Here is a 24,854-nt window from a genome sequence, read left to right as displayed (position 1 = left end):
ATTTTGCAGGTGTAGATATTTCCAAAGTGCAGGAAGTGGACAGTGTTCCCTCTTTTCCCTTCTACAATAATGAGTTCACAATTTCTTTTTTTTCCTACAGTTATCCAATTTGGATTTGTTACATTATTTGTGGCCTCTTTTCCTTTGGCTCCTCTTCTTGCTTTGTTGAATAATATTTTGGAGATTCGAGTGGATGCCTGGAAACTTACCACTCAGTACAGGAGGCCTGTGGCTGCTAAAGCTCATTGCATAGGTGTTTGGCAAGACATTCTCTATGGAATGGCTGTCCTTTCTGTTGCAAGTAATGTAAGTGGACCTGTTTCAGTGGGGTGACTTTGTCTTTTGTTTTCTTGCGGATGGGGCAACATGAGTGATGCTTAACTCAATCTTTATTTGTACTGACTTCATCATGGTGACAGTCCATTAAGATAAAATACTCCTCAGCTTTTATGCACTGAAAAACTTAGAGATTTCTGTGACATGGAAATTTTTATTAAAAATACATGGAAAGGTGTAAAATTACTCTTACTAAAATACCACAGTACAGTTTCATATAGCATGTGACAAAGTACCATATTTCCCCATGTATAAGACACACCTTTTTTTGAAAAATTTGGGGTCTAAAAACTGGGTGTGCTTTATACAGTGGTTGTAATTTTTTCACTTGCATTTGACAGTGATGAGCAGTTGTATAAAATTTATGATGAATAAAACTTGAATTCAAAAAATTGTATGTAATACAATTTTTTTTTTCAAATTTCAGGCCACAAAATTAAGGTGCGTCTTATACATGGGAAAATATAGTAGACAGGAAACAAATCATGGTATAAAGGATTTGAATAATACAATTAAATCTTGATTATACATAAAGTTATAAACTACAGCCAGAGAATGAACTGCATTCACACTGAGGAAAACTGTAAAGCTAATCAATATAAAGAAGTAAGAGAGTTATCAAAGTTATAAACTGGAATAATCAAATTAGAAAACAAACAAAAAGCAATGTAATTGGTAATAAATCAATAATTAGCTTGTTTGAAAGACAAAAATAAGCAAAACTCTGAAAATCTTAAATAAGAAAGAGTTACAACATACAGATGAGAAAATTGAGAGACGGCTATGTACATCTCTATTTCAATAAATTTTAGAATCTATTGGAAATTATTACATTTTAGAAAATGAGAACTGCCAAAATTTATTCAGTGATAGAAAACCTGAATGGACTAGTAACAGTCAAAGTAATATTCAAAATTTTTTAAAAATCTGCCACTAAAAATGTAGCTGTCAGAGCCAGGTGTTTTTTTGTTTTTGTTTTCTGAAGTTGGAAACGCGGAGGCAGTCAGACAGACTCCCACATGCGCCTGACCGGGATCCACCCGGCATGCCCTCCAGGGGGCGATGCTCTGCCCCTCTGGGGCGTTGCTCTGTTGCAACCAGAGCCATTCTAACGCCTGAGGCAGAGGCCACAGAGCCATCCTCAGCACCCTACCAACTTTGCTCCAATGGAGCCTTGGCTGCGGGAGGGGAAGAGAGAGACAGAGAGGAAGGAGAAGGGGAAGGGCAGAGAAGCAGATGGGCGCTTCTCCTGTGTGCCCTGCTGGGAATCAAACCCAGGACTCCCACACACCAGGCGGATGCTCTACCACTGAGCCAATCTGCCAGGGCCTGAACCAGGTGGTCTTAAATGGACTTACCTACTGGAAAGGAAACATGCTATTTATACTATTTAGTGCTTAGGAAAAGATGGGGAAATACCGTTTCTATGAAATAAAATACTGAAATTAATTGCACTAAACTGTGGGATATTTACCAGCTCATGGACTTCTCTTTATTCCCTCCCTCTTGACCTCCTACACACACACACATACACACACACACACACACACACACACACACACACACACACACACACACACATATACACAGCACATGTAACAGAGTTATACAAATCAAAAACAATTTTTTTCCTGAAGTAAGAAGTAGGAAGGCAGAGAGACCAACTCCCACATGCGCCCAACTGGGATCCACCAGCATGCCCACTAGGGGGCGATGTTCTGCCCATCTGGGGTGTTGCTCCATTGCAATGGGAGGCATTCTAGCGTGTAAGACCAAGGCCATGGAGCCATCCTCAGTGCCAGGGCCAACTTAGCTTCAATGGAGCCTTGGCTGTGTGAGGGAAAGAGAGAGAGAGAAAAGAGAGAAGAAAAGGTAGAGAAGCAAATGGGTGCTTCTCTTGTGTGCCCTGGCCAGTAATTGAACCCAGGACTTCCACATGCTGGGCCAACATGCTACCACTGAGCCAACCAGCTAGGCCCCAAATCAGATATTTTTAAAACTAGATTGTTAGTTCATGATCTCCTTCTTGCTTTGTCCTTTAGGCTTTTATTGTTGCATTTACATCGGACATCATTCCTCGTTTAGTTTACTACTATGCCTACTCAGTAAATGCCACTGAACCTTTGAAAGGATATGTCAATAACAGTCTGTCAACATTCCTGATAGCTGACTTACCAAACAACACTGCGCCGATGGGAAAACGAGACTGGACCACTTGCAGGTTTCCTCTTTTTTTCTTTTGCTTTAATTTAGCCTTTTAAATGTATTTCTTAAGTTCTGTATTTCCTTCATGCCTTACAATGTAAAGGGCTTACTTTACATTGCTGGACAAATGAAGTGTGTCAATTCTAGAATTCACACAGTATATGATTCTGATTTGGAAATGTAGAATGCCCCAAAATAAGAGAATATTATGGATGAATATAATGTCCATTTTGAATTGCTTTTAATTTCCTGAATTTACTGGAAAGAATTCTCACCAACAAATGCCCCTTGATTCCAAGTTGTATTATCTATAGCTTATCCAGTATAAGTGTATTATATGTGATTTTAATCTACTTGAACTTAATTATATGTCCTCAAAAATGACAGAGTAAAAAAGAAATAAAAATATGATTAATTTACCATTTATTTCACTTAAAGGCTTTCATGTAGTGAGTGTGAAATTGAATTCATAAACCTGTCCTTTCCACACTTAGTGTCTTATCTCATGTACTGTGAGGATCTTTTTGCTCTAGGATTTAAGTATATATAATCTGTATATAGTTATTTTCTTATATTTTAGTAAATAGATAGATAGACCATCAAGGTCCCTTAACTTAAATCTTAAACCAATTGCTTTATCTTGCATTTCTTTTTTTTTTTTTCAGAGACAGAGAGAGAGTCAGATAGAGGGATAGACAGGGACAGACAAACAGGAACGGAGAGAGATGAGAAGCATCAATCGTCAGTTTTTCATTGCGAGACCTTAGTTGTTCATTGATTGCTTTCTCATATGTGCCTTGACCACAGGCCTTCAGCAGAACGAGTAACCCCTTGCTCGAGCCAGTGACCTTGAGTCCAAGCTGGTGAGCTTTTTTTGCTCAAACCAGATGAGCCCGTGCTCAATCCACTGCACCACCGCCTGGTCAGGCTTTATCTTGGATTTCAACAAAGAAACAGTAGCATGTTGTAACACAGAAGGACAGAAGCATTGTTATATTTCATATTTGCATTTAGAGGAATCCTAGCATGTCAAGAGCATGGATACTTGTATCACGTTTCTTGATGCTATCACTGGATTTAACTCTGAAGGACATCTGTCTAGCAATTTTGTAGAAAACAATGAGTTCACACAATTGAGCATTAAGAATACTCCAAAAGGACAGTGAGGAAGAAAGAAAAATAAAGGAGTGTCAGATAAGCCAAGAGAAAATAGAATTTCAAGAAAATAGAAATAGTCAACAATGTCAAGTTTTTTTCTTGAAAGATCAAAAAGGATTGGGATTAAAATGCTTTTTTAAAAATTTAATAGCAGGAGACAATTGGTTTCGCTCAGGTGAAGGGCAGCACTAACTGTGTTAGGGTAGGAAGAAAGGGAATGGAGATGGCAGAATCTGTCTTGAAAGGCAGGAGAGAAGCATCCCTGTGTCTCCTGCTACATCCATAGTGGACATAGGCAATATCAGGCCATGGGTTTTATTATATAAGGAAGATAAATGTTTCGTGTCAGCAGTTTTCTTACTGTGACTTTTGAGGTCAACTAAAAGGGTCTCTTAAGAGTAAACAGAATGTATGTTAGGTCCCTCTATTTGAAGCCATAGCTGATTTTTTGCATTTCTCTTTCAGGTATAAAGATTACAGATATCCTCCTGATCATGAACTTAAATACTTTCATAATATGCAGTTCTGGCATGTTCTTGCTGCCAAGATGACCTTCATCATAGTTATAGAGGTAAGCCCTTTTTAACATTCACTTCAGGTAATCAGTTTGCTCCTTTTAGTCATATATTTCTAAAGGTATCTGCTCAGCAGAAGATTAGCATTATCTAAACAAATTGTTTTGATGTATTGTCATAAAAAGCAACTTAGAGATATTTTCAGTAAAATGATTGCCTATTATCCACTTACTGCTGTTGAAGATTTTAAGGTTATAGAAAAGAAAAAAATATGACCACATCCCTTGAGGGTGAGGAAAAGGGTAGATAACCCCCTGAACTTACCGTATACCTATTATGTATTGCTTCCAGAGACCATAATAAGACCTTATAAGTTATTCACCCTTGAAAAATTAATCTGAGACTTAGCAAAAGGTATTTGGTTAAAAGATAATCAGCTAATATTAAACCTGGGTTTTAATGAAGATGTCTAACTCCTAAGCCTTATTATGTTACTCCCTTGTGGAATTTCTAGCACAATTATAGATGTGAGGCATACCATAAAAAAAGAGCCAATACAGAGTTGTTATTTGACTAAGTTGTAAAATGAGTCTTACCAATCATAAGACAGGAAAGCCAGTAAAGGAGAGATAGATCAGTGTAAGGCACTTTCCCCTCTACAGTAAACCCAATATGGAAGTCTAACACATACACAGTCTAATCAGTTTTTCATTATTTTATTTTTATACATGTAATTTAAAAGTCATATAATTTTACATGCTCAAAAAAGAGAGCACTCTTATGTAATATTTCGCCACCTGTTTTTCCTCTCTCTGTCTCTCTCAGTTCCTTATGAACTTATCACTTTCACCCCCACATTACATCACCTTTGCAGTTTGGTAAATTACACCAGGAATCTTTTGATTTTTTTGTTTTTGTTTATTCATTATTATTGTCTTTTTTTAATCATCCTAGGCTCTGACTCACCATCTTTCTGGAACTTCTCTTCACCTTCTCTTATATTAAATACTCTATTTTCTGCAATCTATATTTCTCCCATTTTTGGATTACTAGCTTCTTTTAATGAAGCACATCTTTCAGTAATTTGTCGAAGAAAATTATGGGCAATCAGTTTTTGAAAACTTGCATATTCAAAACTTATTTTCCTTTCTTATAGATGATTGATTGGCATGCAATTCAGGATTGAAAGTCATTTTTCCTGAAAATTTTCAGCCAACTTTATTTAGGTATTCCTGGAATTTTTGAAGACATTGCTCAATTTTCTGTCAGCTTCCAGTGTTGTCGTAAAATTCAGTGCCATTCTGACTCCCTAGTCTTGATGACCTTTTTATATGTCAGTAACCTTTGAGAATTCTCTCAATAGTCCTTCTTTCATGAAATTTCACGAGACAGTTTTTTTATATTGGATCATATTTATGGTTCTGGACCTTGACTATACCCTGTATTCAAGTTGAGAAAATTTCCTTGTCTTTTTTCTTTGATAATTTCCTTCTTTTCTCTGTTCTTTCTGGGACTTCTGTTCAGATGTTACATTTTCTGTTTTGAAATTTTTTTTTTGTTTTTTTTTTTGTGTGTTTTTTTTTGTATTTTTCTGAAGCTGGAAATGGGGAGAGACAGTCAGACAGACTCCAGCATGCGCCCGACCGGGATCCACCCGGCACGCCCACCAGGGGCGACTCTCTGCCCACCAGGGGGCAATGCTCTGCCCCTCTGAGGCGTTGCGCTGCCGCCACCAGAGCCACTCTAGCGCCTGGGGCAGAGGCCAAGGAGCCATCTCCAGCGCCTGGGCCATCTCTGCTCCAATGGAGCCTTGGCTGCGGGAGGGGAAGAGAGAGACAGAGAGGAAGGAGGGGGGCGGGGTGGAGAAGCAAATGAGCGCTTCTCCTATGTGCCCTGGCCGGGAATCGAACCTGGGTCCCCCCGCACACCAGGCCGACGCTCTACCGCTGAGCCAACCGGCCAGGGCCTTCTGTTTTGAAATTTTACTTATCAATTTTTTTTCTATAAATAGATGGATTTATATCTTTGTATTTTTATCCTGCTATTCTTTTGCTCTGTTCACCACTCTGTTTCCTCTTAGTTCTTGTTTTTGTCTTTCAACCTTTCTCTTTCATGTTAGATACTTGCTTGCATATTTGGTGGTTCTTGATGATCTGCTCGTATTTCAGAGTGAAGCCAGGAGAGCTGACTTCACTTTGTGTGCATACATGAGGGATGTTGCTTGGCGGATTGTGTGGTAATACAGGAAGGAGACCTTTCCGTTTGAGACCTACAAAGTTTTGATAGCTGTAGTTCTAATTTCATAGAGTTATTGTCCGCAGAGAAAAGTCCTCCAACCTGTCTGTGGAGCAGTTTCATGGCCACCTACATTCTGACAGCTGAGCAAGGCAGAAGGGACTAGGGACCTCAGAATTCAATATGCGGAATTTCTCCTGTTTCCCTGTTTCCAGTGGCATCCTGTCATTATCTCTGGTGTCTCTCCGTCCACAGCTTTCTGTTTTCATTTCAGCTGCTTCCAAGGTGAGGTCAGAGAGAAGTAATACGTGGATATGGATGGGAAAGAGGTTCTGGAAATTCAACAGCTCCTTATACAAATTTTTAACTAAATCTGGTTTCCAACTCCTCCCACACTGATACCTTCAAAGGCCTTAGTACTTTCTTCCCTGAGCTTTTCTGATGAACTAAAACAAAACTGGCTTTTGTCTTACTGGTTCCTACCCTGACCATGTCACCAGTTACAGGGTTAAGTGCCAGCTTTAATTACTCTGGAGCCTGTTATCTCTGTTCCCTCCCATTTTGTCTTTGTAAGTTATATCATTTTTTAAAATTTATTTTAAAATATTCTATTAGGTTTTCAGGAAGGTGCATAGATAAAGAGCATATTCAGTAACCGTGTTAAAATTCAATTTCTGTATGACATATTTTAGAATATATTTATTTGTTTACTATTGGCCTTTGTAGGAAGTTTCAGGACAGAAACCTTCTTTTATTTTCCTTGTACTTCCTGAATTGAACACAGTTTATTGAATGAATGAATGATTGGTAAGAACTTCCTGCTGAACATTTGACGATTCTAGCAGTATTTTGGATTTTTTTTTTCTGTTTTCTCTAGCACGTTGTGTTTTTAGTTAAATTTCTGTTGGCCTGGATGATCCCTGATGTTCCAAAAGATGTTGTGGAGAGAATCAAGCGAGAAAAGCTAATGACAGTGAAGATTCTCCATGACTTTGAGCTTAAAAAATTGAAAGAGGACTTAAGAATTGGTTCTACTGAATTTGCCAAGGAATTCATGATTCAGGAAAACAAAGTACAGCTGGCCAAATCCACAATCTAGTCAACAAAATGAGTAAGCAGCTGGTTGCCTGTCTAGCTTCACACTTTTCCTGGGTTAGAGCCAGAAGCCATGTGTTCATGTTACCCCTTCTTCTTCTTTCTCTCTTTTTTAAAAAAACTCCGTGTAAAAGCACTTTTACATACTTTTATAGAGGCCAACTTTGTCTGCTCCACTGGCTGGGCTCTCCCTAGATATTTTTTTCCAGGACTCTGTAACTGCTTGTGAAAAGTACGTGTGAAATCAGAATATGGAAAATCATGGAATGTTGCAGTTGCTAAGTAAACACTGGACTTGGGTTGTCCCATCACCTTCCAGTGTCTCTGCACAATTTCACGGTCCTCTGCTTGATGGTTTGATATCTCTTTCCCATCAAGAAAATGTTGGGAAAAAAAGAGAAGAAGTTAAGGGGCCTAAGAGCCATGTTTATCGTGCCATTTTAGAATATGCAGATGAAAAACCAGAATCAGATGACATAAGAAAACTCACATATTAGATATATTGGGTAGATTTCATGGCAGGGGATTGTTTCTGAAATTGTCCTGTGTAAGTTAAGCTTCCATCAGAATCTCATATAGTCCTTTCAGGTAAATGCAAACTTAAGTTTTCAAGAGATTGAACATTTGGGTTTCAACAAAAGACAACTCAGTTCTTTAAAGATAACATTTTGGTAAAAGTAGTTTAAGACTGGATTGTCTTATCTGGAAAAGAACATTAAAAAGTTATTACATTGCTTCAGGTCTTCAAATAAATGAAAACTATTACAAAGCAGTAAATGTCTCTTCTTACCAGTTAAGGAGTGCAAGACAATGTATAATGATTAATTTTTTTACCTTAAAAAATCGTTGAATTATTTTTAAAAATTATTTGTCTTCTACAATGCCTTTTTTGCATCATGAAGTTTGGGCATTAGGTATTTGTGTAAGTAGAAGCTGTTTATGAAATTTGATTTTTTTGTTTGAATCAATCTCAAATCTTTTAATGCATTTACGACCTTTTGTATTGATTCATCCCTTTATACAATGCTCAGTGCCTTGTCCCTATGCCTTTGACACGAAAATGGTATTATTGGCTGTTGATTTGATGTGATGTAACATCTCAAATGTGAACCTGCTTTGGAGAACTTACCAGTTTAACATCAGTCACAGAGTTTAACATGAAAAGTGGATCAACTAAGTAAGAATGAGGTGATGGATTTGATAGCTGAGTTAAAAAAAATGTTGAATTATCTCTTTTGTACTTAGACCTATGATACATATATGCTAGTTCTTATTTGTTTTTTCCTTAAAAATGCTTTGTGTGTATAAGTATGTGTGTGTGTATGTGTATGTTTTAACATTACAGACTGAGAGATACAATTATATTATTTGACTCTCTAGTTTTAAATTATACTTCAATTTCAAAAAATAGTGTTTTTTAATTGCACACAAAAGAAGAAACTTTGTTGCAATTTTTTTAAAGAAGTAGTGTTTCATTATTTGATGCTAGTATATTTTTGTGGAATTGTCAGTATTAAGAATATGGCAGATAGTATTAACTAATGATCAATATTAAGCATTTAGATCTGAAGATTATGGATATATAAAACATGAGGCAGTTATCCCAATATTGGCAGTAATGATTTGTCATCCACTGGGTAGATTTTATGAACATTTTTTGTGTAATTTGTAACGATCTCATTATTGAAGCATTATTTCACATGTGGAGGAGTTAATCTATCTTGCTTGAGAAAACCAGTCAGGGTCACTACAAAGTAAGCCAGAGGTGCAGTATGTTTGACTTGTTAAATGAAACTCTGCATTAATATGATATTGTACACTGTGCACAGTTCATATTGCTTCCTTCCTGGGTGCTAATAAAAATAAGAATGTGGAAATTGGTTTCTTATAGCTTTTAATTTTTATGGCCTAACAGCATTTATAGAGTTAGATTGTAAGAAAATAAAGACATATTTATCTCACAAAGTAGCCTGTATATTTTAATTTTAAACCAACTCAAATGTTGGGTTACTTGGATGTATAGAGGACAAGAGAGGAAATAGTAATTTTTAAAACAAATTAATAGATTGTAGATATTTTTCTTTTAAGATATTGATAAATATTTTGTAATCATGTTTCAGTTTTCTACTAAGAAGTTTCTCCTAGTTTCACAGATTTTAAAATGAATAAAGTATCCATCATTTTCTTAAAAGCTTGCTAGCCCAAGTTCGAAGACTAGTCTATTCAAGTAGATTTGTCTTATCTAATTAAACCTATTGTTTATTATGGGAGGGCTGAATTAAGAGCACCTGAGTAACAAATGTAAGTTGGTATTTATCAGCATAGCAGATGTTGTTATCATCCAATCAAACTCATAGTTACTTTTTCAGAAATGTTCCAGGACACATTTGAGATTTTATTTGAAATAATTTTAAGTGCAAAAGCTGAAAAATATATAACTCTTTTCAAATGTCATCTGTAATCCTTGCCTTCTTCAGTTTTTCTTTGAACACAAGAAGCAAAATCCACTTCAAAACATTGATTTTAGAGTATTATGTCAGGAAGGGAATCTCTTAATTAAATAGAATGCTGTCTTATTTTTGTGTCTCATGACTCCTTCTGGATTTAACATTCTCCTTCTGTCTAAGCCATTAAGCAAGTTATCAAGGAGAAGAAGGACGGAATAAGAAGATGAAGAAGAGGAGAGGAGGGACAGAGGAAGGAGATGAAAGAGTGCCCTGCTGATGGACCTGTGCTCGTGTCCATGGGGAAAGCAGTGTCGTAAGGCGTCCTGGTGCAGCTGTAGGGGTGGTAAGAGGAAGGTCTCTTTCCTCAGCCATCTAGTGAGAGGGAGAGAGAAACCAAGCAGATTTCAATTTGGAAACTATTATATATCAAAAGTCAAACTGACTCCAGGTGGTTCTGTAGTGTCTGAAGCAATGTGTAGCCCGCACCTCCGTTGAGTGACAACAGTGGAGGGTGAGGGATTTGCACTGCTCATTCAAAAGGGGAATCTATTGTTTTGAAAGAACTTCTCTAATAGTTGTTTTTAGTCAGCAATAGTTGTTATCAAATAATGTTATTAAGGAAAAGAACATTGCAAGGAGTACCATTGGCCAGGCTTACAAGTTTGCTACCATGATTCACTATGTTTTATATTATTTTTCTAAACAAATTATTAGTCTTCCTCTTTGTGTGTAATAATTTAAGATGTCAGTTATTCCAACATTATGTAAAAATTCGTGGTAATAATAAAAAGTAGCATGGTTCAGTGTGCCTGAGGTAACTGCTTTCATCCCCCAATACATACAACTAGGTATGTCTTCCTATGAGTGACTATATGCCATGCTGTTAGCCAAGAAAATAAGTCCTGCTTTCTCTTTCTTTCTTCCACTTTGTGTGTGGTGTGTGTGTGTACTCATGAGTGAGGAAGTGGCATGCATGTATGCAGGGAAAGTTGTTCTTAAGTAAAACTCTTAGATTCACATTCCCTCAGTGAATAAAGTAGTACTTAATTTTAAACTATATTTTGACATGAACTAAGTTCTTACAACAAAATGGTGATGTGGCCCTGGCCGGTTGGCTCAGTGGTAGAGCGGCGGCCTGGCGTGCAGAAGTCCCAGGTTCGATTCCCAGCCAGGGCACACAGGAGAAGCACCCATTTGCTTCTCCACCCCTCCCCCTCTCCTTCCTCTCTGTCTTTCTCTTCCCCTCCCGCAGCGAGGCTCCATTGGAGCAAAGATGGCCCGGGCGCTGGGGATGGCTCCTTGGCCTCTGCCCCAGGTGCTAGAGTGGCTCTGGTCGCAACAGAGCAACGCCCCAGAGGGGCAGAGCATCGCCCCTTGGTGGGCAGAGTGTCGCCCCTGGTGGGCGTGCCGGGTGGATCCCGTTCGGGCACATGCGGGAGTCTGTCTGTCTGTCTCTCCCCGTTTCCAGCTTCAGAAAAATACAAAAAAAAAAAAAATGGTGATGTGATTTTTTTAAATTCGAATGTTCTAAGAGCATTTGAAGTCATTTTTTGGTTTAGGAACATTAATTTGAATTACATATAACATGTTGATTTGCATAATTACATGTTTGTTATATTTAGAATGCAAATTCCTTGAAATAGCAGTTGGATGAAATTGGAGAAGGTGATTGTTTTGCCTCTGTGTTTTTTCTATTTTGCGAGGTGATATAGGTGAAAAGAAAAGCCCAAGGACATCAATAGTAAGTTGAGATAGTTTTTGAATTTTTTCTAGTCCTGTCTTTTCCAAGAAGAAACCCACAGCCGCCTTTGTTGGACTTACCCGGGCTGCTTGTGAGACAAGCATATCCCTCAGTCCTTCCTACATCTCTAGGCACAGAAAGAACCTGTGGGAGAGTAGCTTTAATAAAACATCTTCAGGGGTACCTTTTGGGGATATAAGACTGATGACAATTTTATAAATATGCCAAATTCCCTGGCCTCAAACATTTTTTGTAATAATGTCAAACGTTCATTTACCTTTCCAAGCCATCAGGGGAATATGGCAAGTCATGTAGACTCGGGATTTGCAAATTTGTAGAAGTCCTCTAATCCTGCAGTGTACAGAAGTAATTGAAATCATATACCGTAAGAGCCCTAGACCTGTAGTTTCTACTTATTTGAAAAGAAAAAAAAAGAAGATAAACTGTATTTTCTTTCATCAATATAATCAAGAAAAGAAAAGTGTGGCCCTGGCCAGTCAGCTCAGTGGTAGAGCATCAGCCTGGCATGTGGAAGTCCCAGGTTCGATTCCCAGCCAGGGCACACAGGAGAAGTGCCCATCTGCTTCTCCACCCCTCCCCCTCTCCTTTCTCTCTCTCTTTCTCTCTTCCCCTCATGCAGCCCAGGCTCCATTGGAACAAAGTTGGCCTGGGCACTGAGCATGGCTCCATGACCTCAGCCTCAGGCACTAGAATGGCTCCAATTGCAACATAGCAATGACCCAGATGGGCAGAGCATTGCTCCCTGGTGGGCATGCCAGGTGGATCCTGGTTGGGCACATGCAGGAGTCTCTCTCTCTGCCTCCTTTCTTTTCACTTCAGAAAAAAATAAAATAAATAAATTTAAAAAAAGAAAAGTGCATACTAGCAAAAAGTTAAGGTTAATGCATCACATTCTAAATATTGGAAAGCACAGATTCAACAGATTTTTTTTTTTTTTTTTTTTTCTGAAGCTGGAAACGGAGAGAGACAGTCAGACAGACTCCTGCATGCGCCCGACCAGGATCTACCCGGCACGCCCACCAGGGGGCAACGCTCTGCCCACCAGGGGGCGATGCTCTGCCCCTCCAGGGCGTCGCTCTGTTGCGACCAGAGCCACTCTAGCGCCTGGGGCAGAGGCCAAGGAGCCATCCCCAGTGCCCGGGCCATCTTTGCTCCAATGGAGCCTCGACTGCAGGAGGGGAAGAGAGAGACAGAGAGGAAGGAGAGGGGGAGGGGTGGAGAAGCAGATGGGCGCTTCTCCTGTGTGCCCTGACCGGGAATCGAACCCGAGACCTCTGCACACCTGGCCGACGCTCTACCATTGAGCCAACCGGCCAGTGCCTTTTTTTTTTTTTTTTTTTTTGTATTTTTCTGAAGCTGGAAACAGGGAGGCAGTCAGACAGACTCCCGCAGGCACCCTACCAGGATCCACCCGGCATGCCCACCAGGGGGCAATGCTCTGCCCCTCTGGGGCATCGCTCTGTTGCAACCAGACCATTCTAGTGCCTGAGGCAGAGGCCATGGAGCCATCCTCAGCACCTGGGCCAACTTTGCTCCAATGGAGCCTTGGCTGCGGGAGGGGAAGAAAGAGACAGAGAGGAGAGGGGGAGGGGTGGAGAAGCAGATGGGTCCTTCTCCTATGTGCCCTGGCAGGGAATTGAACCTGGGACTCCTGCACGCCAGGCCGGTGCTCTACCACTGAGCCAACTGGCCAAGGCGAAAGCACAGATTCTTAGGATTTAATCAGGACAGTAAAACTACTATGAAGATTGTAGAATAAAGGATTTGTTATAGAAAAGAGGCCTTTTAACATTGTGGCAGGAACTGGGAAATGATGGTTGGAAGGGAAACATGGAGGGTGAGAGGAAAGACACCACTCAGCTCTCCTGAAACACTGCCATCCGAGGACAGAATGAACACACACAGATGTACAAGTGCTGACAGGAGCCTGGAAAGGAAAGTCAGTGAAGAAGTCTGTGGAAAGCTGTTGCTGCTGTGTGGCTGCTACTTCTGTGAGTTTGAGCCACCCTTCACATAGGGGTTCAGGACCACAGCTGGTCAGGAAGACGTGGACACGGAGTGGAAAAGAGTGAGAGGGAGTTAGAGTCCACTGGATGGTCCCCTCTCTGTGTGTCCTTTACCACATCCGGCCTCAAAGACCTTCCTAAAGAAATAGTCACTATTTCACTTCTGTCTTCCTCTTACAAACCTAACCTGTCACCATATAAGGAAATAGACTACTGGTAAATGCAGCTCCAGCTTGACCAAGTTGGCACAGTATAAACCTACCATATAGACAGACAACCAAAAAACTGTTGACTGTTGGTCATTTGAACAATGTGATTAAAAACTAGACTTAATTTGCCTTCTTAGAATGTTGTACTAAATAACTGAAGAATAGGGTTGCTTTTTCAAGCACATTCTAAATATTTACAAAATCTGACCAAATACCAGACCATTTAAAAAAAATAAAATTTCAAAGGAGTGAAATCAATCAGATCATGTTCTCTGACCACAATCAAATGAAACTAGAAAATAAAAAAGAACTAGGAAAATTATGTAGCAAATTTTGAAATAAAAAATCAAAATGGAATTTCAAAAATGATTTTAATTACATGATATCAAATATACTGTGTAGCTCAAATTCTGTGGGTGCACTATTTCTTGTAGGCTTACAGGGATCATGTATAGCCTTTAATTAAGCTATTAAAAAGAACAATGACAACAAAAAAAAGCTGGCTAAGCATCAAAAGGAGAACAACAACAAAAAGAAGCCCCTGCAAGTAGGTTCAGCGGTAGAGCGTCGGCTCTACTGTGGATGTCCCAATTTCAATTCCCAGTCAGGGCACAGAGGAGAAGCAACCATCTGCTTCACACCTGCCCCTCCCCCTTATCTCTTTCTATTCCCGCCCAGCAGCCATGGCTCGGTTGGTTTGAATGCATCGCCCTAGATGCTGAGGGTGGATCCATGGAGCCTCTGCTTCAGGCACTGAAAATAGCTCTGTTGTGAGCATGGCCCCAGAGGGGCAGAGCATCAGCCCCAGATGGGGTTGTCAGGTGGATCCTGGTCAGGGCTCATGCAGGAGTCTCTTTTATCTTACCTCCTCTCACTTGGAAAAGAGGCAGGGTGGGGGGGGGAGTTAGAGAACAGCAATATAAATTAAAAAAAAAAAAAGGGTAGGAAAAGCAATTCTAGGAGAAATATCCATGGGAAGCACCAGAAAATGTTACTGTCAGAACGTGTTAAACACATACCCTTTATAATCAGAAACAAGAAATTACAGTTCCAGTAATAATACCCTGAGCTTTGTTCAGACCACTGAGACCCTGTAAACAACTAGAAAGATTGGCTAAAATGTTTTTTAAAATGATTGAAAGTATCAAAAAAAATATTATAAGGCACAGGAAAATTTATGGCCATACAGAAACAATATCTAGGAAAGAAGAGAAAAAACTGAGGTAAGCCTGTGTTTGTGGCTGACACCTAATTAACACTTAAAAATGTACTCAATCATATGTAATCTGGGAAATGCGAATTGAGGGTGGGAAATGCGAATTGAGGGAGGGAGGGAGGGAGGGAGGGAGGGAGGGAGGGAGGGAGGGAGGGAGGGAGGAAGGAAGGAAGGAAGGATGGAAGGAAGGGAGAGAAAGGAGAGAAAGGAGAGAAAGGAGAAGATGGATGAAAAATTTTACAGAACCAGAAAGCATCTAAATCTGTGTTGGTCTCTATGGTAGAATCTGTGATTCTCAAAGTAGCAATTTGGTGATGACAATGCCATAAAATTGGTGCTGCAAGAAACAAAGTCTGCTCTTTCTTCCACACTTCAGTCACCCAAGGAAAACAACTCTCATGGTTCAGGAGACAATTACATGGCTGCATCCATAAACCTTCATGCACCAGCATTTATCTAATTATCATTTGTTGTGTGTTTACCACTAAATACCACATTTCATCCTTATTCTTATATTATCCTGTTGAACTAATGAGGAAATTTAGTCACAGAAGTGAACTAACTAACCTATCTAGGTATTACTAATAAATGGCAGAAAAAGGATTTTTTTGAAAATACATTTTTATTTAACAAAAAGATCAAAATATTAGCAAAAATGACATATAATGCCACTTACGACCATGCCAGTCATACCCCATTACTGTGTTATTTTTGTATCTTTAATAATGAACAATGGGTTCACCATATTTTCATTGTTGATTTACTGTATCACACAAATACTTGGAAATAAGTCTACAGTTGACTGTTGAACAATACAGGTTTGATCTGTGCAGGACTGCTTATACATAGGTGTTTTTCAATAAATGTACAGGTGACATTCCATATTTCCGGGTCAGGAATAGGATTTAGATCCGGGGTTAAGTAAGACTGGTTCTTAATTACTATGCTATATTTTCCCCAATGTGCTCACTTTCATGTATTTGTATTGGAGGAATTTCTGAAAAATAAAATTTAGATATAAAGTTCCAACATTATCTTCTGGTAGATCAGAGTGTTTTACTGGACGGCACCTCCTATCCCTTGAAACTTTCTCTGTCCCGAGCTAAGACACTTTGAGTTTTTTGTTGCTCCTCTATTTGTCACAATTTTTTTTTTTTTTGCTTATAGTGCCTTTATTCAAAATAGCAGTTGCATTCAAAATGCTACTTCACTCCCACAACCAGAGTCATTCCAGAAAGATTGCAAATTTTAGAAAACAATCTATAATCTCTAATAATAGCTTCTTCAATATAGTATTTTCCAAATGAATACCATATGTGTTCTTCTCATTTCATTCCCAAACACAAATACCCTGATTGCGCAGTTCTAGTTATAAGAGCATAGACTTTGGTTCTGTATAAAGCTTATTTAGTCACACCATATCCAGTGCTTACTGATTGCCAATCGTGATTATGTTTTTCAATAAATCATATAGCTCTGAAGAAAGACTGTGTTAACTGGTAAAATCATTTATGAAAAGAATAGCCGATGCATAAAGCAGGATGGGGAAGTTCAAGGAAAAACTGGTTTCTTACCAATGTTTTAAACTGTGTGTGTGTGTGTGTGTGTGTGTGTGCGCGCGCGCGCTCGCACGTGCACTTTGAGATAGGAAGTATAAGTACATAGGCTCTGCATGTGTTTTTATACACATTATATTTAGCACTTATACATGCATACTGCTTATGCAAACATCAATAAGAAATAAATAAAGAATAATATGAATTTCAAGACATTAAAAATGCTGGACTATATATTTCAATAAGGGGCAGTACTTCTGTCCATGTTCACAAAGTAATAAATTGCATCCTAAAATAAAAAACAAACAAATTTAAACAAACATGCATAACCTCTCTCAAAGAACTTATAATCCATCAGAAGAAGCAAATATGTATAAAAACAGTTATTGGAAGGCATATTTCCCTCTCTGCTCTGCTTGTTTTAAGTCTCGAAGCCGAAGCTGGGTCTGTCGGGAGAAAACAGGCAGGATTGGAGGGCCTGGGCTTCACCCTTGGTTTCTAGATATTTCCATTTTTCTTAAAATTCTTTACTTTTTAATTATTATTTCTAAATGTTTCTATGAAATATCTTAATCCTTTTTAAATCAAGATATAAAATAAAGACAAAATTTGGAGGGCACTATTAAATATAAAACTAACATAATTGAAATTATGTTTTAGGAGATAATTCTGACAGCATTGAGAAATGTGGATTAGAGAAGGTAGCTGGGAGACATTTGAAATGTTGTTGTTAGTCCAAATGAAAGACAATAAGGACCTAAACGTGGGCATGATCAATGAAACTAGAGGAGAAGGGACACATTGAAGAGAAATTTAAGAAGTTTCTACAGGGCTTGCTGACATTTGCAGATAAGATATAAGAGAGAAGAAAAAGAATGTCACAAAATTTTTAAGATACATCTTCTAGATCCACTCCTGTATGCTGGCAAAACCTAGCCTTTCTTAGAAACTTCAATGGCGCTAGGATAGTGGGGATCAGAGGGAGAAATAGGCACTTGATATGTGCTGGGCTCTATGTTAAGCCCTCTACGTGTTATATACTATTTATTTGTCCACACAATTTTGTGATATAGGGATTGCTATCTTTATATCATGTGTAAAGAAACAGGCTCAGAGGGACAATTTCTCAAATATGTAACAAGAGAGCCAATGTTTTTTGTTTTTTTAAACCTTCTCAAAAGTGAAATCAGACTGACCAGAAGAGTGGTGCAGTGAATAGAGCGTTGGACTAGGATGCAGAGGACCCAGGTTCGAAACCCCGAGGTCACTGGCTTGAGTGTGGGCTCACCAGCTTGAGTGCGGGGTTGCTGGCTTGAGCATGGGATCATAGACATGACCCCATGGTCACTGGCTTGAGCAAGAGGTCACTCACTCTGCTGTGCCCCCCCCCCGTCAAGGGTGGCTCATTGACAAAAGAAAGCAGTCAATGAGCAACAACTAAGGTGCCACAACAAAGAATTGATGCTTCTCATCTCTCTCCCTTCCAGTCTGTCTGTCCCTATCTGTCCCTCTCTCTGTCTGTCTCTGTTGCTGTCAAAAAAAAAAAAAAAGCAAAATGAATTAGCTATCTGCTGAAGATAAGTAGTTTACATAGTTGCAACACAAACAATTTGTGAAGTCTGCCTTGGAAGATTTATGATACAGGTTGACATACTAGGTCAGAAATGATTAATTTCTATTCTCACAAACAGTGAAAACAAGAAGCAGGATGCTAAATAAAGCAAGTTAAGGAGAAGCAAAGATACTAACAGGCTATATGGTAAGGGTGTCTTCAGGTTCTAGATACTAAGAGACTGAACTCCAATATGTCAGCAGCACGTGGCTTTGGTGAGACTCTGCTGGACTGTGGGTCCTGCGAGAACAGGGCTTGGGCTGTGGGAACGAGACAACTGCATCACCTGTGTCCTCGCAGTAGACTCCAGGGAGAAGGGAGAAGTGGGCTGCAGGCACTGTGCTTGCTGCAGTTTCTTGTCTTGGCAAAATGTTTCTTTTAGGAAGATTAGAGGTCACCCTGCTTCTTATGGAATCACTAACATATTGAAGGGAAATAAAAATTACAAGGGTTAGCTGAAAGAGTTTTAAAATAAGATGACAAATGGGATTTCACCTAAAAACAAGTCAGGTAATGTGTGTTCTTTATCATTTGCTTTTCATACTGGCCCTTCAATTTAGATTAGTCTTTTCTGTCTGATATCCTTCATTATTTTTGTTTCTTTATTTTCCCCTTTGTCTTTTCTTCTTTCTTCCCTTTCCTTCTCTTCCTCCTTTTGTTCCTTTCTACCTTTTCTAATCATCTGTTCAGAGCAACCCAGTGATACTCAGCACTGAGAACTGTCTCATTCCATATTTGGAAGAAATATAAGATGTACTAACCTATCTCTCCTAGGACCAATTCTGCAGAGTCAGGACATAAAGTTTTGAAAGAACAAAAAAGACATGACACAATTTCTTAGTTGCACAGAAATCTGTGCTGTGGCAGAAATGAGCAGAAACCACCCACCAGCGTTTACATGGCAATTTTTTAACTATTTAAAACTATTTTATATCTATGGTTTATCAATATATTTAAATAAAGCAATATTTTTAGTTTCATACTTTATTACAATTTTAACATGCAACTGGAATGAGAAAGAATCACAAAATATATATATATATATCATAAAACAATTCAAAACACAGATGCATAAGGCTTTATGGGAAAAGGGGACAGGACACCAGAGGAAATTTAAGGCTTACCATCACCATAGATACTGTTAATCGACATTCTTGGGAGAGAAATATGAAGTCACATACTATTGAGTGAGAAAAAAGCAGGTTACATAAATAGCATGGTTAACATGAGCCTATATCAGTTAAAATGGCTACTTAACTGGGGTATAAGACCTAAGACTATTGATTAACTTGGGTACAAGTCGTCTTTATAGATAGGCAGTTCCGGGGCTTACTCACTGCTGTAACTATGCCAGCACAAACACCAGCTCACTCTTTCCTTCCACTCTGTCATTCTTCACTGTTGGTTTCTATCCTCATTTTCATCATTTCATGTTCTCAGAGGGCTACTGTGTCTGTAGTTGTCATGGAGGTATTTGAGGCAGGAAGAGGGTGTGTTAGGGACCTTAGTTGAAAACAATAAATTCACTCATGCTGGTTTAAGCTTAAAAATAATTGACATTGCATTCTGCAGCTCGTGAAGCCATTGGAAGGTGGGGGGAAAGACCCTCACGTCAGCTTCTAGGGGAGTATTTCAAAATCTGACTGCAAAACACCACAAACTTCAGCCAGGGCCACTGCTTAGCACTAAATTCCAGAAACATGGTTCGCTGAAACTTGCGCTGACTGCTACGCCTGCATTGACAGTGTCACCCTAGCCAGTTGGGTAACCAAAAGTCCAGGTTTGCCTGGTAGTGAGCAGGTTCCTAAGGACACAGGCTTTTAGTGGCAAACTGAAAGTCCTGGGCAAATTACCACTAAAAAATGACCATTATTGCCACGGATGATAACCAAAATCTGGTTCCTTAAACATCTACCATAACAAATGGAAACGCCACACACACCCTGTGTCCCGACACTGTTTCCTTTCAGATCGTTCTCATGACAGTGCTGGGTAGATGGGGCTCAGGTTGCCTGTCCAGTTACAAGGGCCTCTCGTCTATATCAGACAGTTCAGTAGACAACGAGCAGTCCCAAGTACAGTTAATGTCCATATCAAAAGGTGAGTGGGCAGTGGCAGTGCCACCAACGGCAGTGGAGGAGTCAGCTAGCCATGCCTGCCACAAGGACACAAGAAGGTCTGTACCTTTTCCTATGTTGACACCAAATTGATGCAACAGCAATTTTTTTTGCTGTTGCTTGGGTTTTTTCTTAAAGGTAAAGTCTGTAGATCATCAGCATCAGAATGGCTCCGTATTTTCAAAACTTCCTGACATTTTAAATTTAGAAGCCTTGACTTACTCTGGAAGTAAACGTCACAGGCCCTGGGAGTTGACGCCTGAAGGGAATCTGTCAGTCCCCCAAAAGCAGATTTCAAACCTACAGTGTGACTCATGACTCACTTTAGAAAGGCAGTAACATTTCCATCAGTGGTTTAAACCGGGTCAGGTTGATGGAGAACGTGTGCCTCTAAATTGTCACTACCGCCGGAAAGGCAATGCGGAAATAAACACTGCCTGCTCTTCAATGGGTATATTTGTTTCAGAATGCCAATTTTTTTTTCAGAACACCAAATTTATTCTTAGGGTAGTGAATCATTTTCTTTTCCATTTTAAAGCTATCCTTTTATGTTCGTGTGACATTGTTTTTCCCCCTGAAACTGTAGAGACGCTCTTTAAAAGCTACAGAGTCCCGGTCGTGAGTGTCTAGCTCTCCTCACGCTAAGGCACCGTCGCCTGAAGTCACCCTTCACCATTAAGGAGCAGACTCGCTCAGCCCCATCACTTTCACTGCCCTCTCCCTCCCAGAGCCTTAATCCATCGCCAAGAGAACCCCTCTAGCGCTAGGAGCAAATTGAATCTCAGAAACATTTTCTTTTTTTTTTTAAAATCTGGTTCGAAATATGAGTGTAAAGGTTATAATAGAGGAAATTATCTGGGGTCAGTGGTGTTAGGCAGCTCATTCATTGGGCTGTCTAGCTCCTTTCGTTAGAGAAATCTCTAATGAGAACAAGGTCACGATCCTAGTGAATTGGACACTATTCTGTGGCACAGATCACATTCCTGAATTTGGCCAATAACCTGGTTCATTCATTCACTTACCCTGTTAAATGCCAGAGACCAAAAAAATATATTAAGGCTAATTAGCTTTTTTTTTGTGTGTGTGTGTGTGTGTGTGCCAGAGACAGAGAGAGTCACAGAGAGGGACAGATAGACAGGAAGGGAGAGAGACGAGAAATACCAATTCTTTGTTGCGGCTCCTTAGTTGTTCACCGACTGCTCTCTCACATGTGCCTTGACCGCGGGCCTTCAGCAGACCGAGCAACCCCTTGCTTGAGCCAGCGACCTATGCTCAAGCTGGTGAGCTTTGCTCAAACCAGATGAGCCCACGCTCAAGCCGGAGATCTCGGGTCTCAAACCCAGGTCTTCCACATCCCAGCTGGACACTCCATCCACCGCGCCACCGCCCTGTCAGGCTAATTAGCTATTTTTAAGCGCTTAGGATGTGCCAGGCACTGTGAGCTATGTGTTTTACATACAGGACCACATTTAATCCTTCCAACATTTGCTTGAGGTAAGTAATGCTATTATAAGCATTTCACATGAGAAAACTAAGACTTGAGCAGATTAAGAAACTCACCCGAAGAGGATTCAATCCTAGGCAACCCGAGTCCTTATCATACTAAAGAGAATTCTTGCCCTATGGAATGTATAACTCCACAGGGAGCCAGACATTAAATGTTAATTAGCTAAAATGCATTTGATTATTATCTGATGACAATAACTGACCATTATACAATGTGATAAGGACTGAAACAAGGGACTGAGGAGTTTTGGGATTTCTTGAGGATGCCTCACTGAGGAAGTGACACCTAAACTGAGAAGCAAATGTTTAGAAGAACTTTAACCCATACAGAAACTCTCTAAGATAAAGTTATTATAATCTGCATTTCACTTAGTAGTGAATGTAACCAAATCCACACCTCCAATAAGAGTAGGGCAGGGTCTGGATCTATGCAGTCTAGTTGTAAAATTTATATTCTTCATTAAAAACTTTTATAAGTAGGAAGGAGCCTTAAAGATACTTGTAGTATGGGTTAAGTAGCGTCTTTCCAAACATTGTGTGAACCCAGAACCTCAGAAAATGACTTTATATGGGCCTTGAGGTGAAATGTGGGTCTTGAGATATTGTTGTCCCAAAGTTAGGGAGGACCCCAAATCCAGTGACCACTGGCCTTGTAAGAGAGGACACAGAGACTCAGAAGAAAGCAATGTGAAGACAGAGGCAGAGATCTGAGGGATGCATCTATGAACCAAGGAGATATGGGGATTGTTCCCAACCACCAAAACCTAGGAGAGAATTATGGGATTGTTTCTCCTTCACAGAATGGACCAATCCTGCTAACTTCTTGATGATTTGGGCCTTCTAGATTCTTAAAATGTCAAAGAATAAATCTCTGTTACTTTAATGTGGTGATTTGTTCTAGCAGCCCTAGGAAACTAATACAATGAATGCCCTTTGCCAGAAGGGGAACCTGGTAATAAAAATGAGGAGGATTGATTTATTCAGCCCTGTTCACTGTTTATAATGTTTGTCAGATATTATGTCAAGAGCTACAGAAAATGCATGGGAAGCGCAAGTGGACTCCATTTTCAAAGACTGAACAGTAGAAAGTGACAAGTGTCATCACATAAGAGGTTTAGATAAATAATAACCATCACTATAAGAATTGCTTTTATATATTAAGTATTTATGTGTCAGGCACTGTGAATGGTGGCTGACATGCATTATTTAATTTATTCTGCTAATGGTAGCTATTATAACATCCCATTTAAAAGATAAGAAACTGAGGCAAATGAACTTTAATTACATTACCCATGGTTGTACCTTTCTTCCAGTGACAGGGCTGGATTTCAATTTCCAGTGAGGGGATAAAAGAAAAATCTCCATTAAAAAGATTGCATTTGCTCTGGGTCCTAAATGGTGAGCAATGTGACACCGGTGAATGGAGGGGTAGGGACATGGCATTAGGATGAGAGGGATGGTGAGCATAAAGGCAGAAGAGCAGGGAACGGGCTTCTGTGAGTTACAGAGTGCTCTCATTCACTAAGTGTATATAGAACCTTAAAAGGAGGGAAATGAACTTGGAATGGTAGCTTCAGAACACTTGTTAACCGATGAGCAGGTGTCAGAAAGAACTGGCAAACTCTTTATAATATCAAATATTATAGAAAATATTTTAGAGGCTTTAAAGAAGCTAATACTTTCAGTCTTTTTAATATGTTACCCTTATATGACCTTACCCTTTTTCCAGTGTTCTTAATTTATATTCTAAATCTTGAGTCTGTCCATTTTTGTTTCATTCCTACATTTAGCCATTCAAATACATTGAAGGTGACATAGCAAGATTCTCTCTATTGCAAGTAAGAAAACCCCAGCTCATATTTGCTTAAAATATTAGTTGACTCAAAATCTGGAAAGTCAGTCTACTTATAGAACAGATTTCACATGTGGTTTGATAGATCTCTGACTCAGTTTCTCCACAATAAATGACTGAAGGAAAAGGCACTGAATATCCAGAGGCTTAGTGAATGACCATACCCTCTCCATTTCACACAATAATACCTACTACCCACTGTGCTTCTCACCATAGTATGATGATGCCTTTTCCATTATCACAATCCCACCAGCAGGCATAAAATCTTGTGAAAGTTGTGACACAATTTTTTGTGCATGCCTTCATGTTGGCTTTTGTATACTTATTTATTTATTCATTCATTTTAGAGAGGAGAGAGAGAGGGAAGGGGGTGAGGAGCAGGAAGCATCAACTCCCATATGTGCTTTGACCAGGTAAGCCTAGGATTTCAAACTAGCAACCTCAGCATTCCAAGTCGACTCTTTATCCACTGTGCCACCACAGACCGGGCAATGACACAATTTTTAAATACCAATTTATCTGCCGTTTTATTTTTTATGCTAGTCAAGAAGTCACACATTTAATATGAATATCATTTGAAACATGTTTATCTGTTTACCTTTTAAAAAATTAAATTCAATGGGGTGACATTGGTCCATAAGAACACATAGGTTTCAAGTAAACATCTCTGTGGCATTTGAACTGTTGATTGTGTTGGGTGCCTATTACTCAAAGTCAAATCATTTTCTGTCACCATATATTCAAACAATTTAAGTCAACTTGCTTTAGGTCAGTTTTTTCCATGAAATCTTTTCTTTTTATGATCACTAGAGGGCAGCAGTTAGAAAATACATACGGTTGCCACTTATTTCATTCTTTTTTGGTTATTGTTTTTGCTTCTCCAAAATTATGATTAAAGTATCCTTATAGAGGCAAAATATTCTGTATTTTAAATATTCTGCTCTATTACCCAACTATGTTTTCAGATTTTTACTTTGGAACATGCCACTGTCAATATTCTTGAAATGAAATCTGCACCCCCCCCCCC

General features: G+C 39.3%; 1 protein-coding gene across 4 annotated transcripts in view; it reads left to right on the top strand.

The window, feature by feature from the left end:
• Window positions 1–10,794, top strand: part of ANO5 (anoctamin 5) — a 94,516-nt gene extending 83,722 nt beyond the window's left edge. For all 4 annotated transcript variants that reach the window (XM_066364394.1, XM_066364381.1, XM_066364389.1 and 1 more), the window contains 4 exons: window positions 101–306; window positions 2,379–2,557; window positions 4,165–4,270; window positions 7,327–10,794. In XM_066364394.1, the coding sequence (XP_066220491.1) occupies window positions 101–306; window positions 2,379–2,557; window positions 4,165–4,270; window positions 7,327–7,548 (713 nt within the window). In that variant the 3' untranslated portion in view covers window positions 7,549–10,794. The remainder of the gene's footprint in view (window positions 1–100; window positions 307–2,378; window positions 2,558–4,164; window positions 4,271–7,326) is intronic.
• The last annotated feature ends 14,060 nt before the right edge of the window (window positions 10,795–24,854 follow it).

This window comes from Saccopteryx leptura, chromosome 1 (genome assembly GCF_036850995.1).
Source record: "Saccopteryx leptura isolate mSacLep1 chromosome 1, mSacLep1_pri_phased_curated, whole genome shotgun sequence".
Taxonomy (NCBI): Eukaryota; Metazoa; Chordata; class Mammalia; order Chiroptera; family Emballonuridae; genus Saccopteryx; species Saccopteryx leptura.
This window is presented reverse-complemented; position numbering and strand designations above follow the sequence as displayed.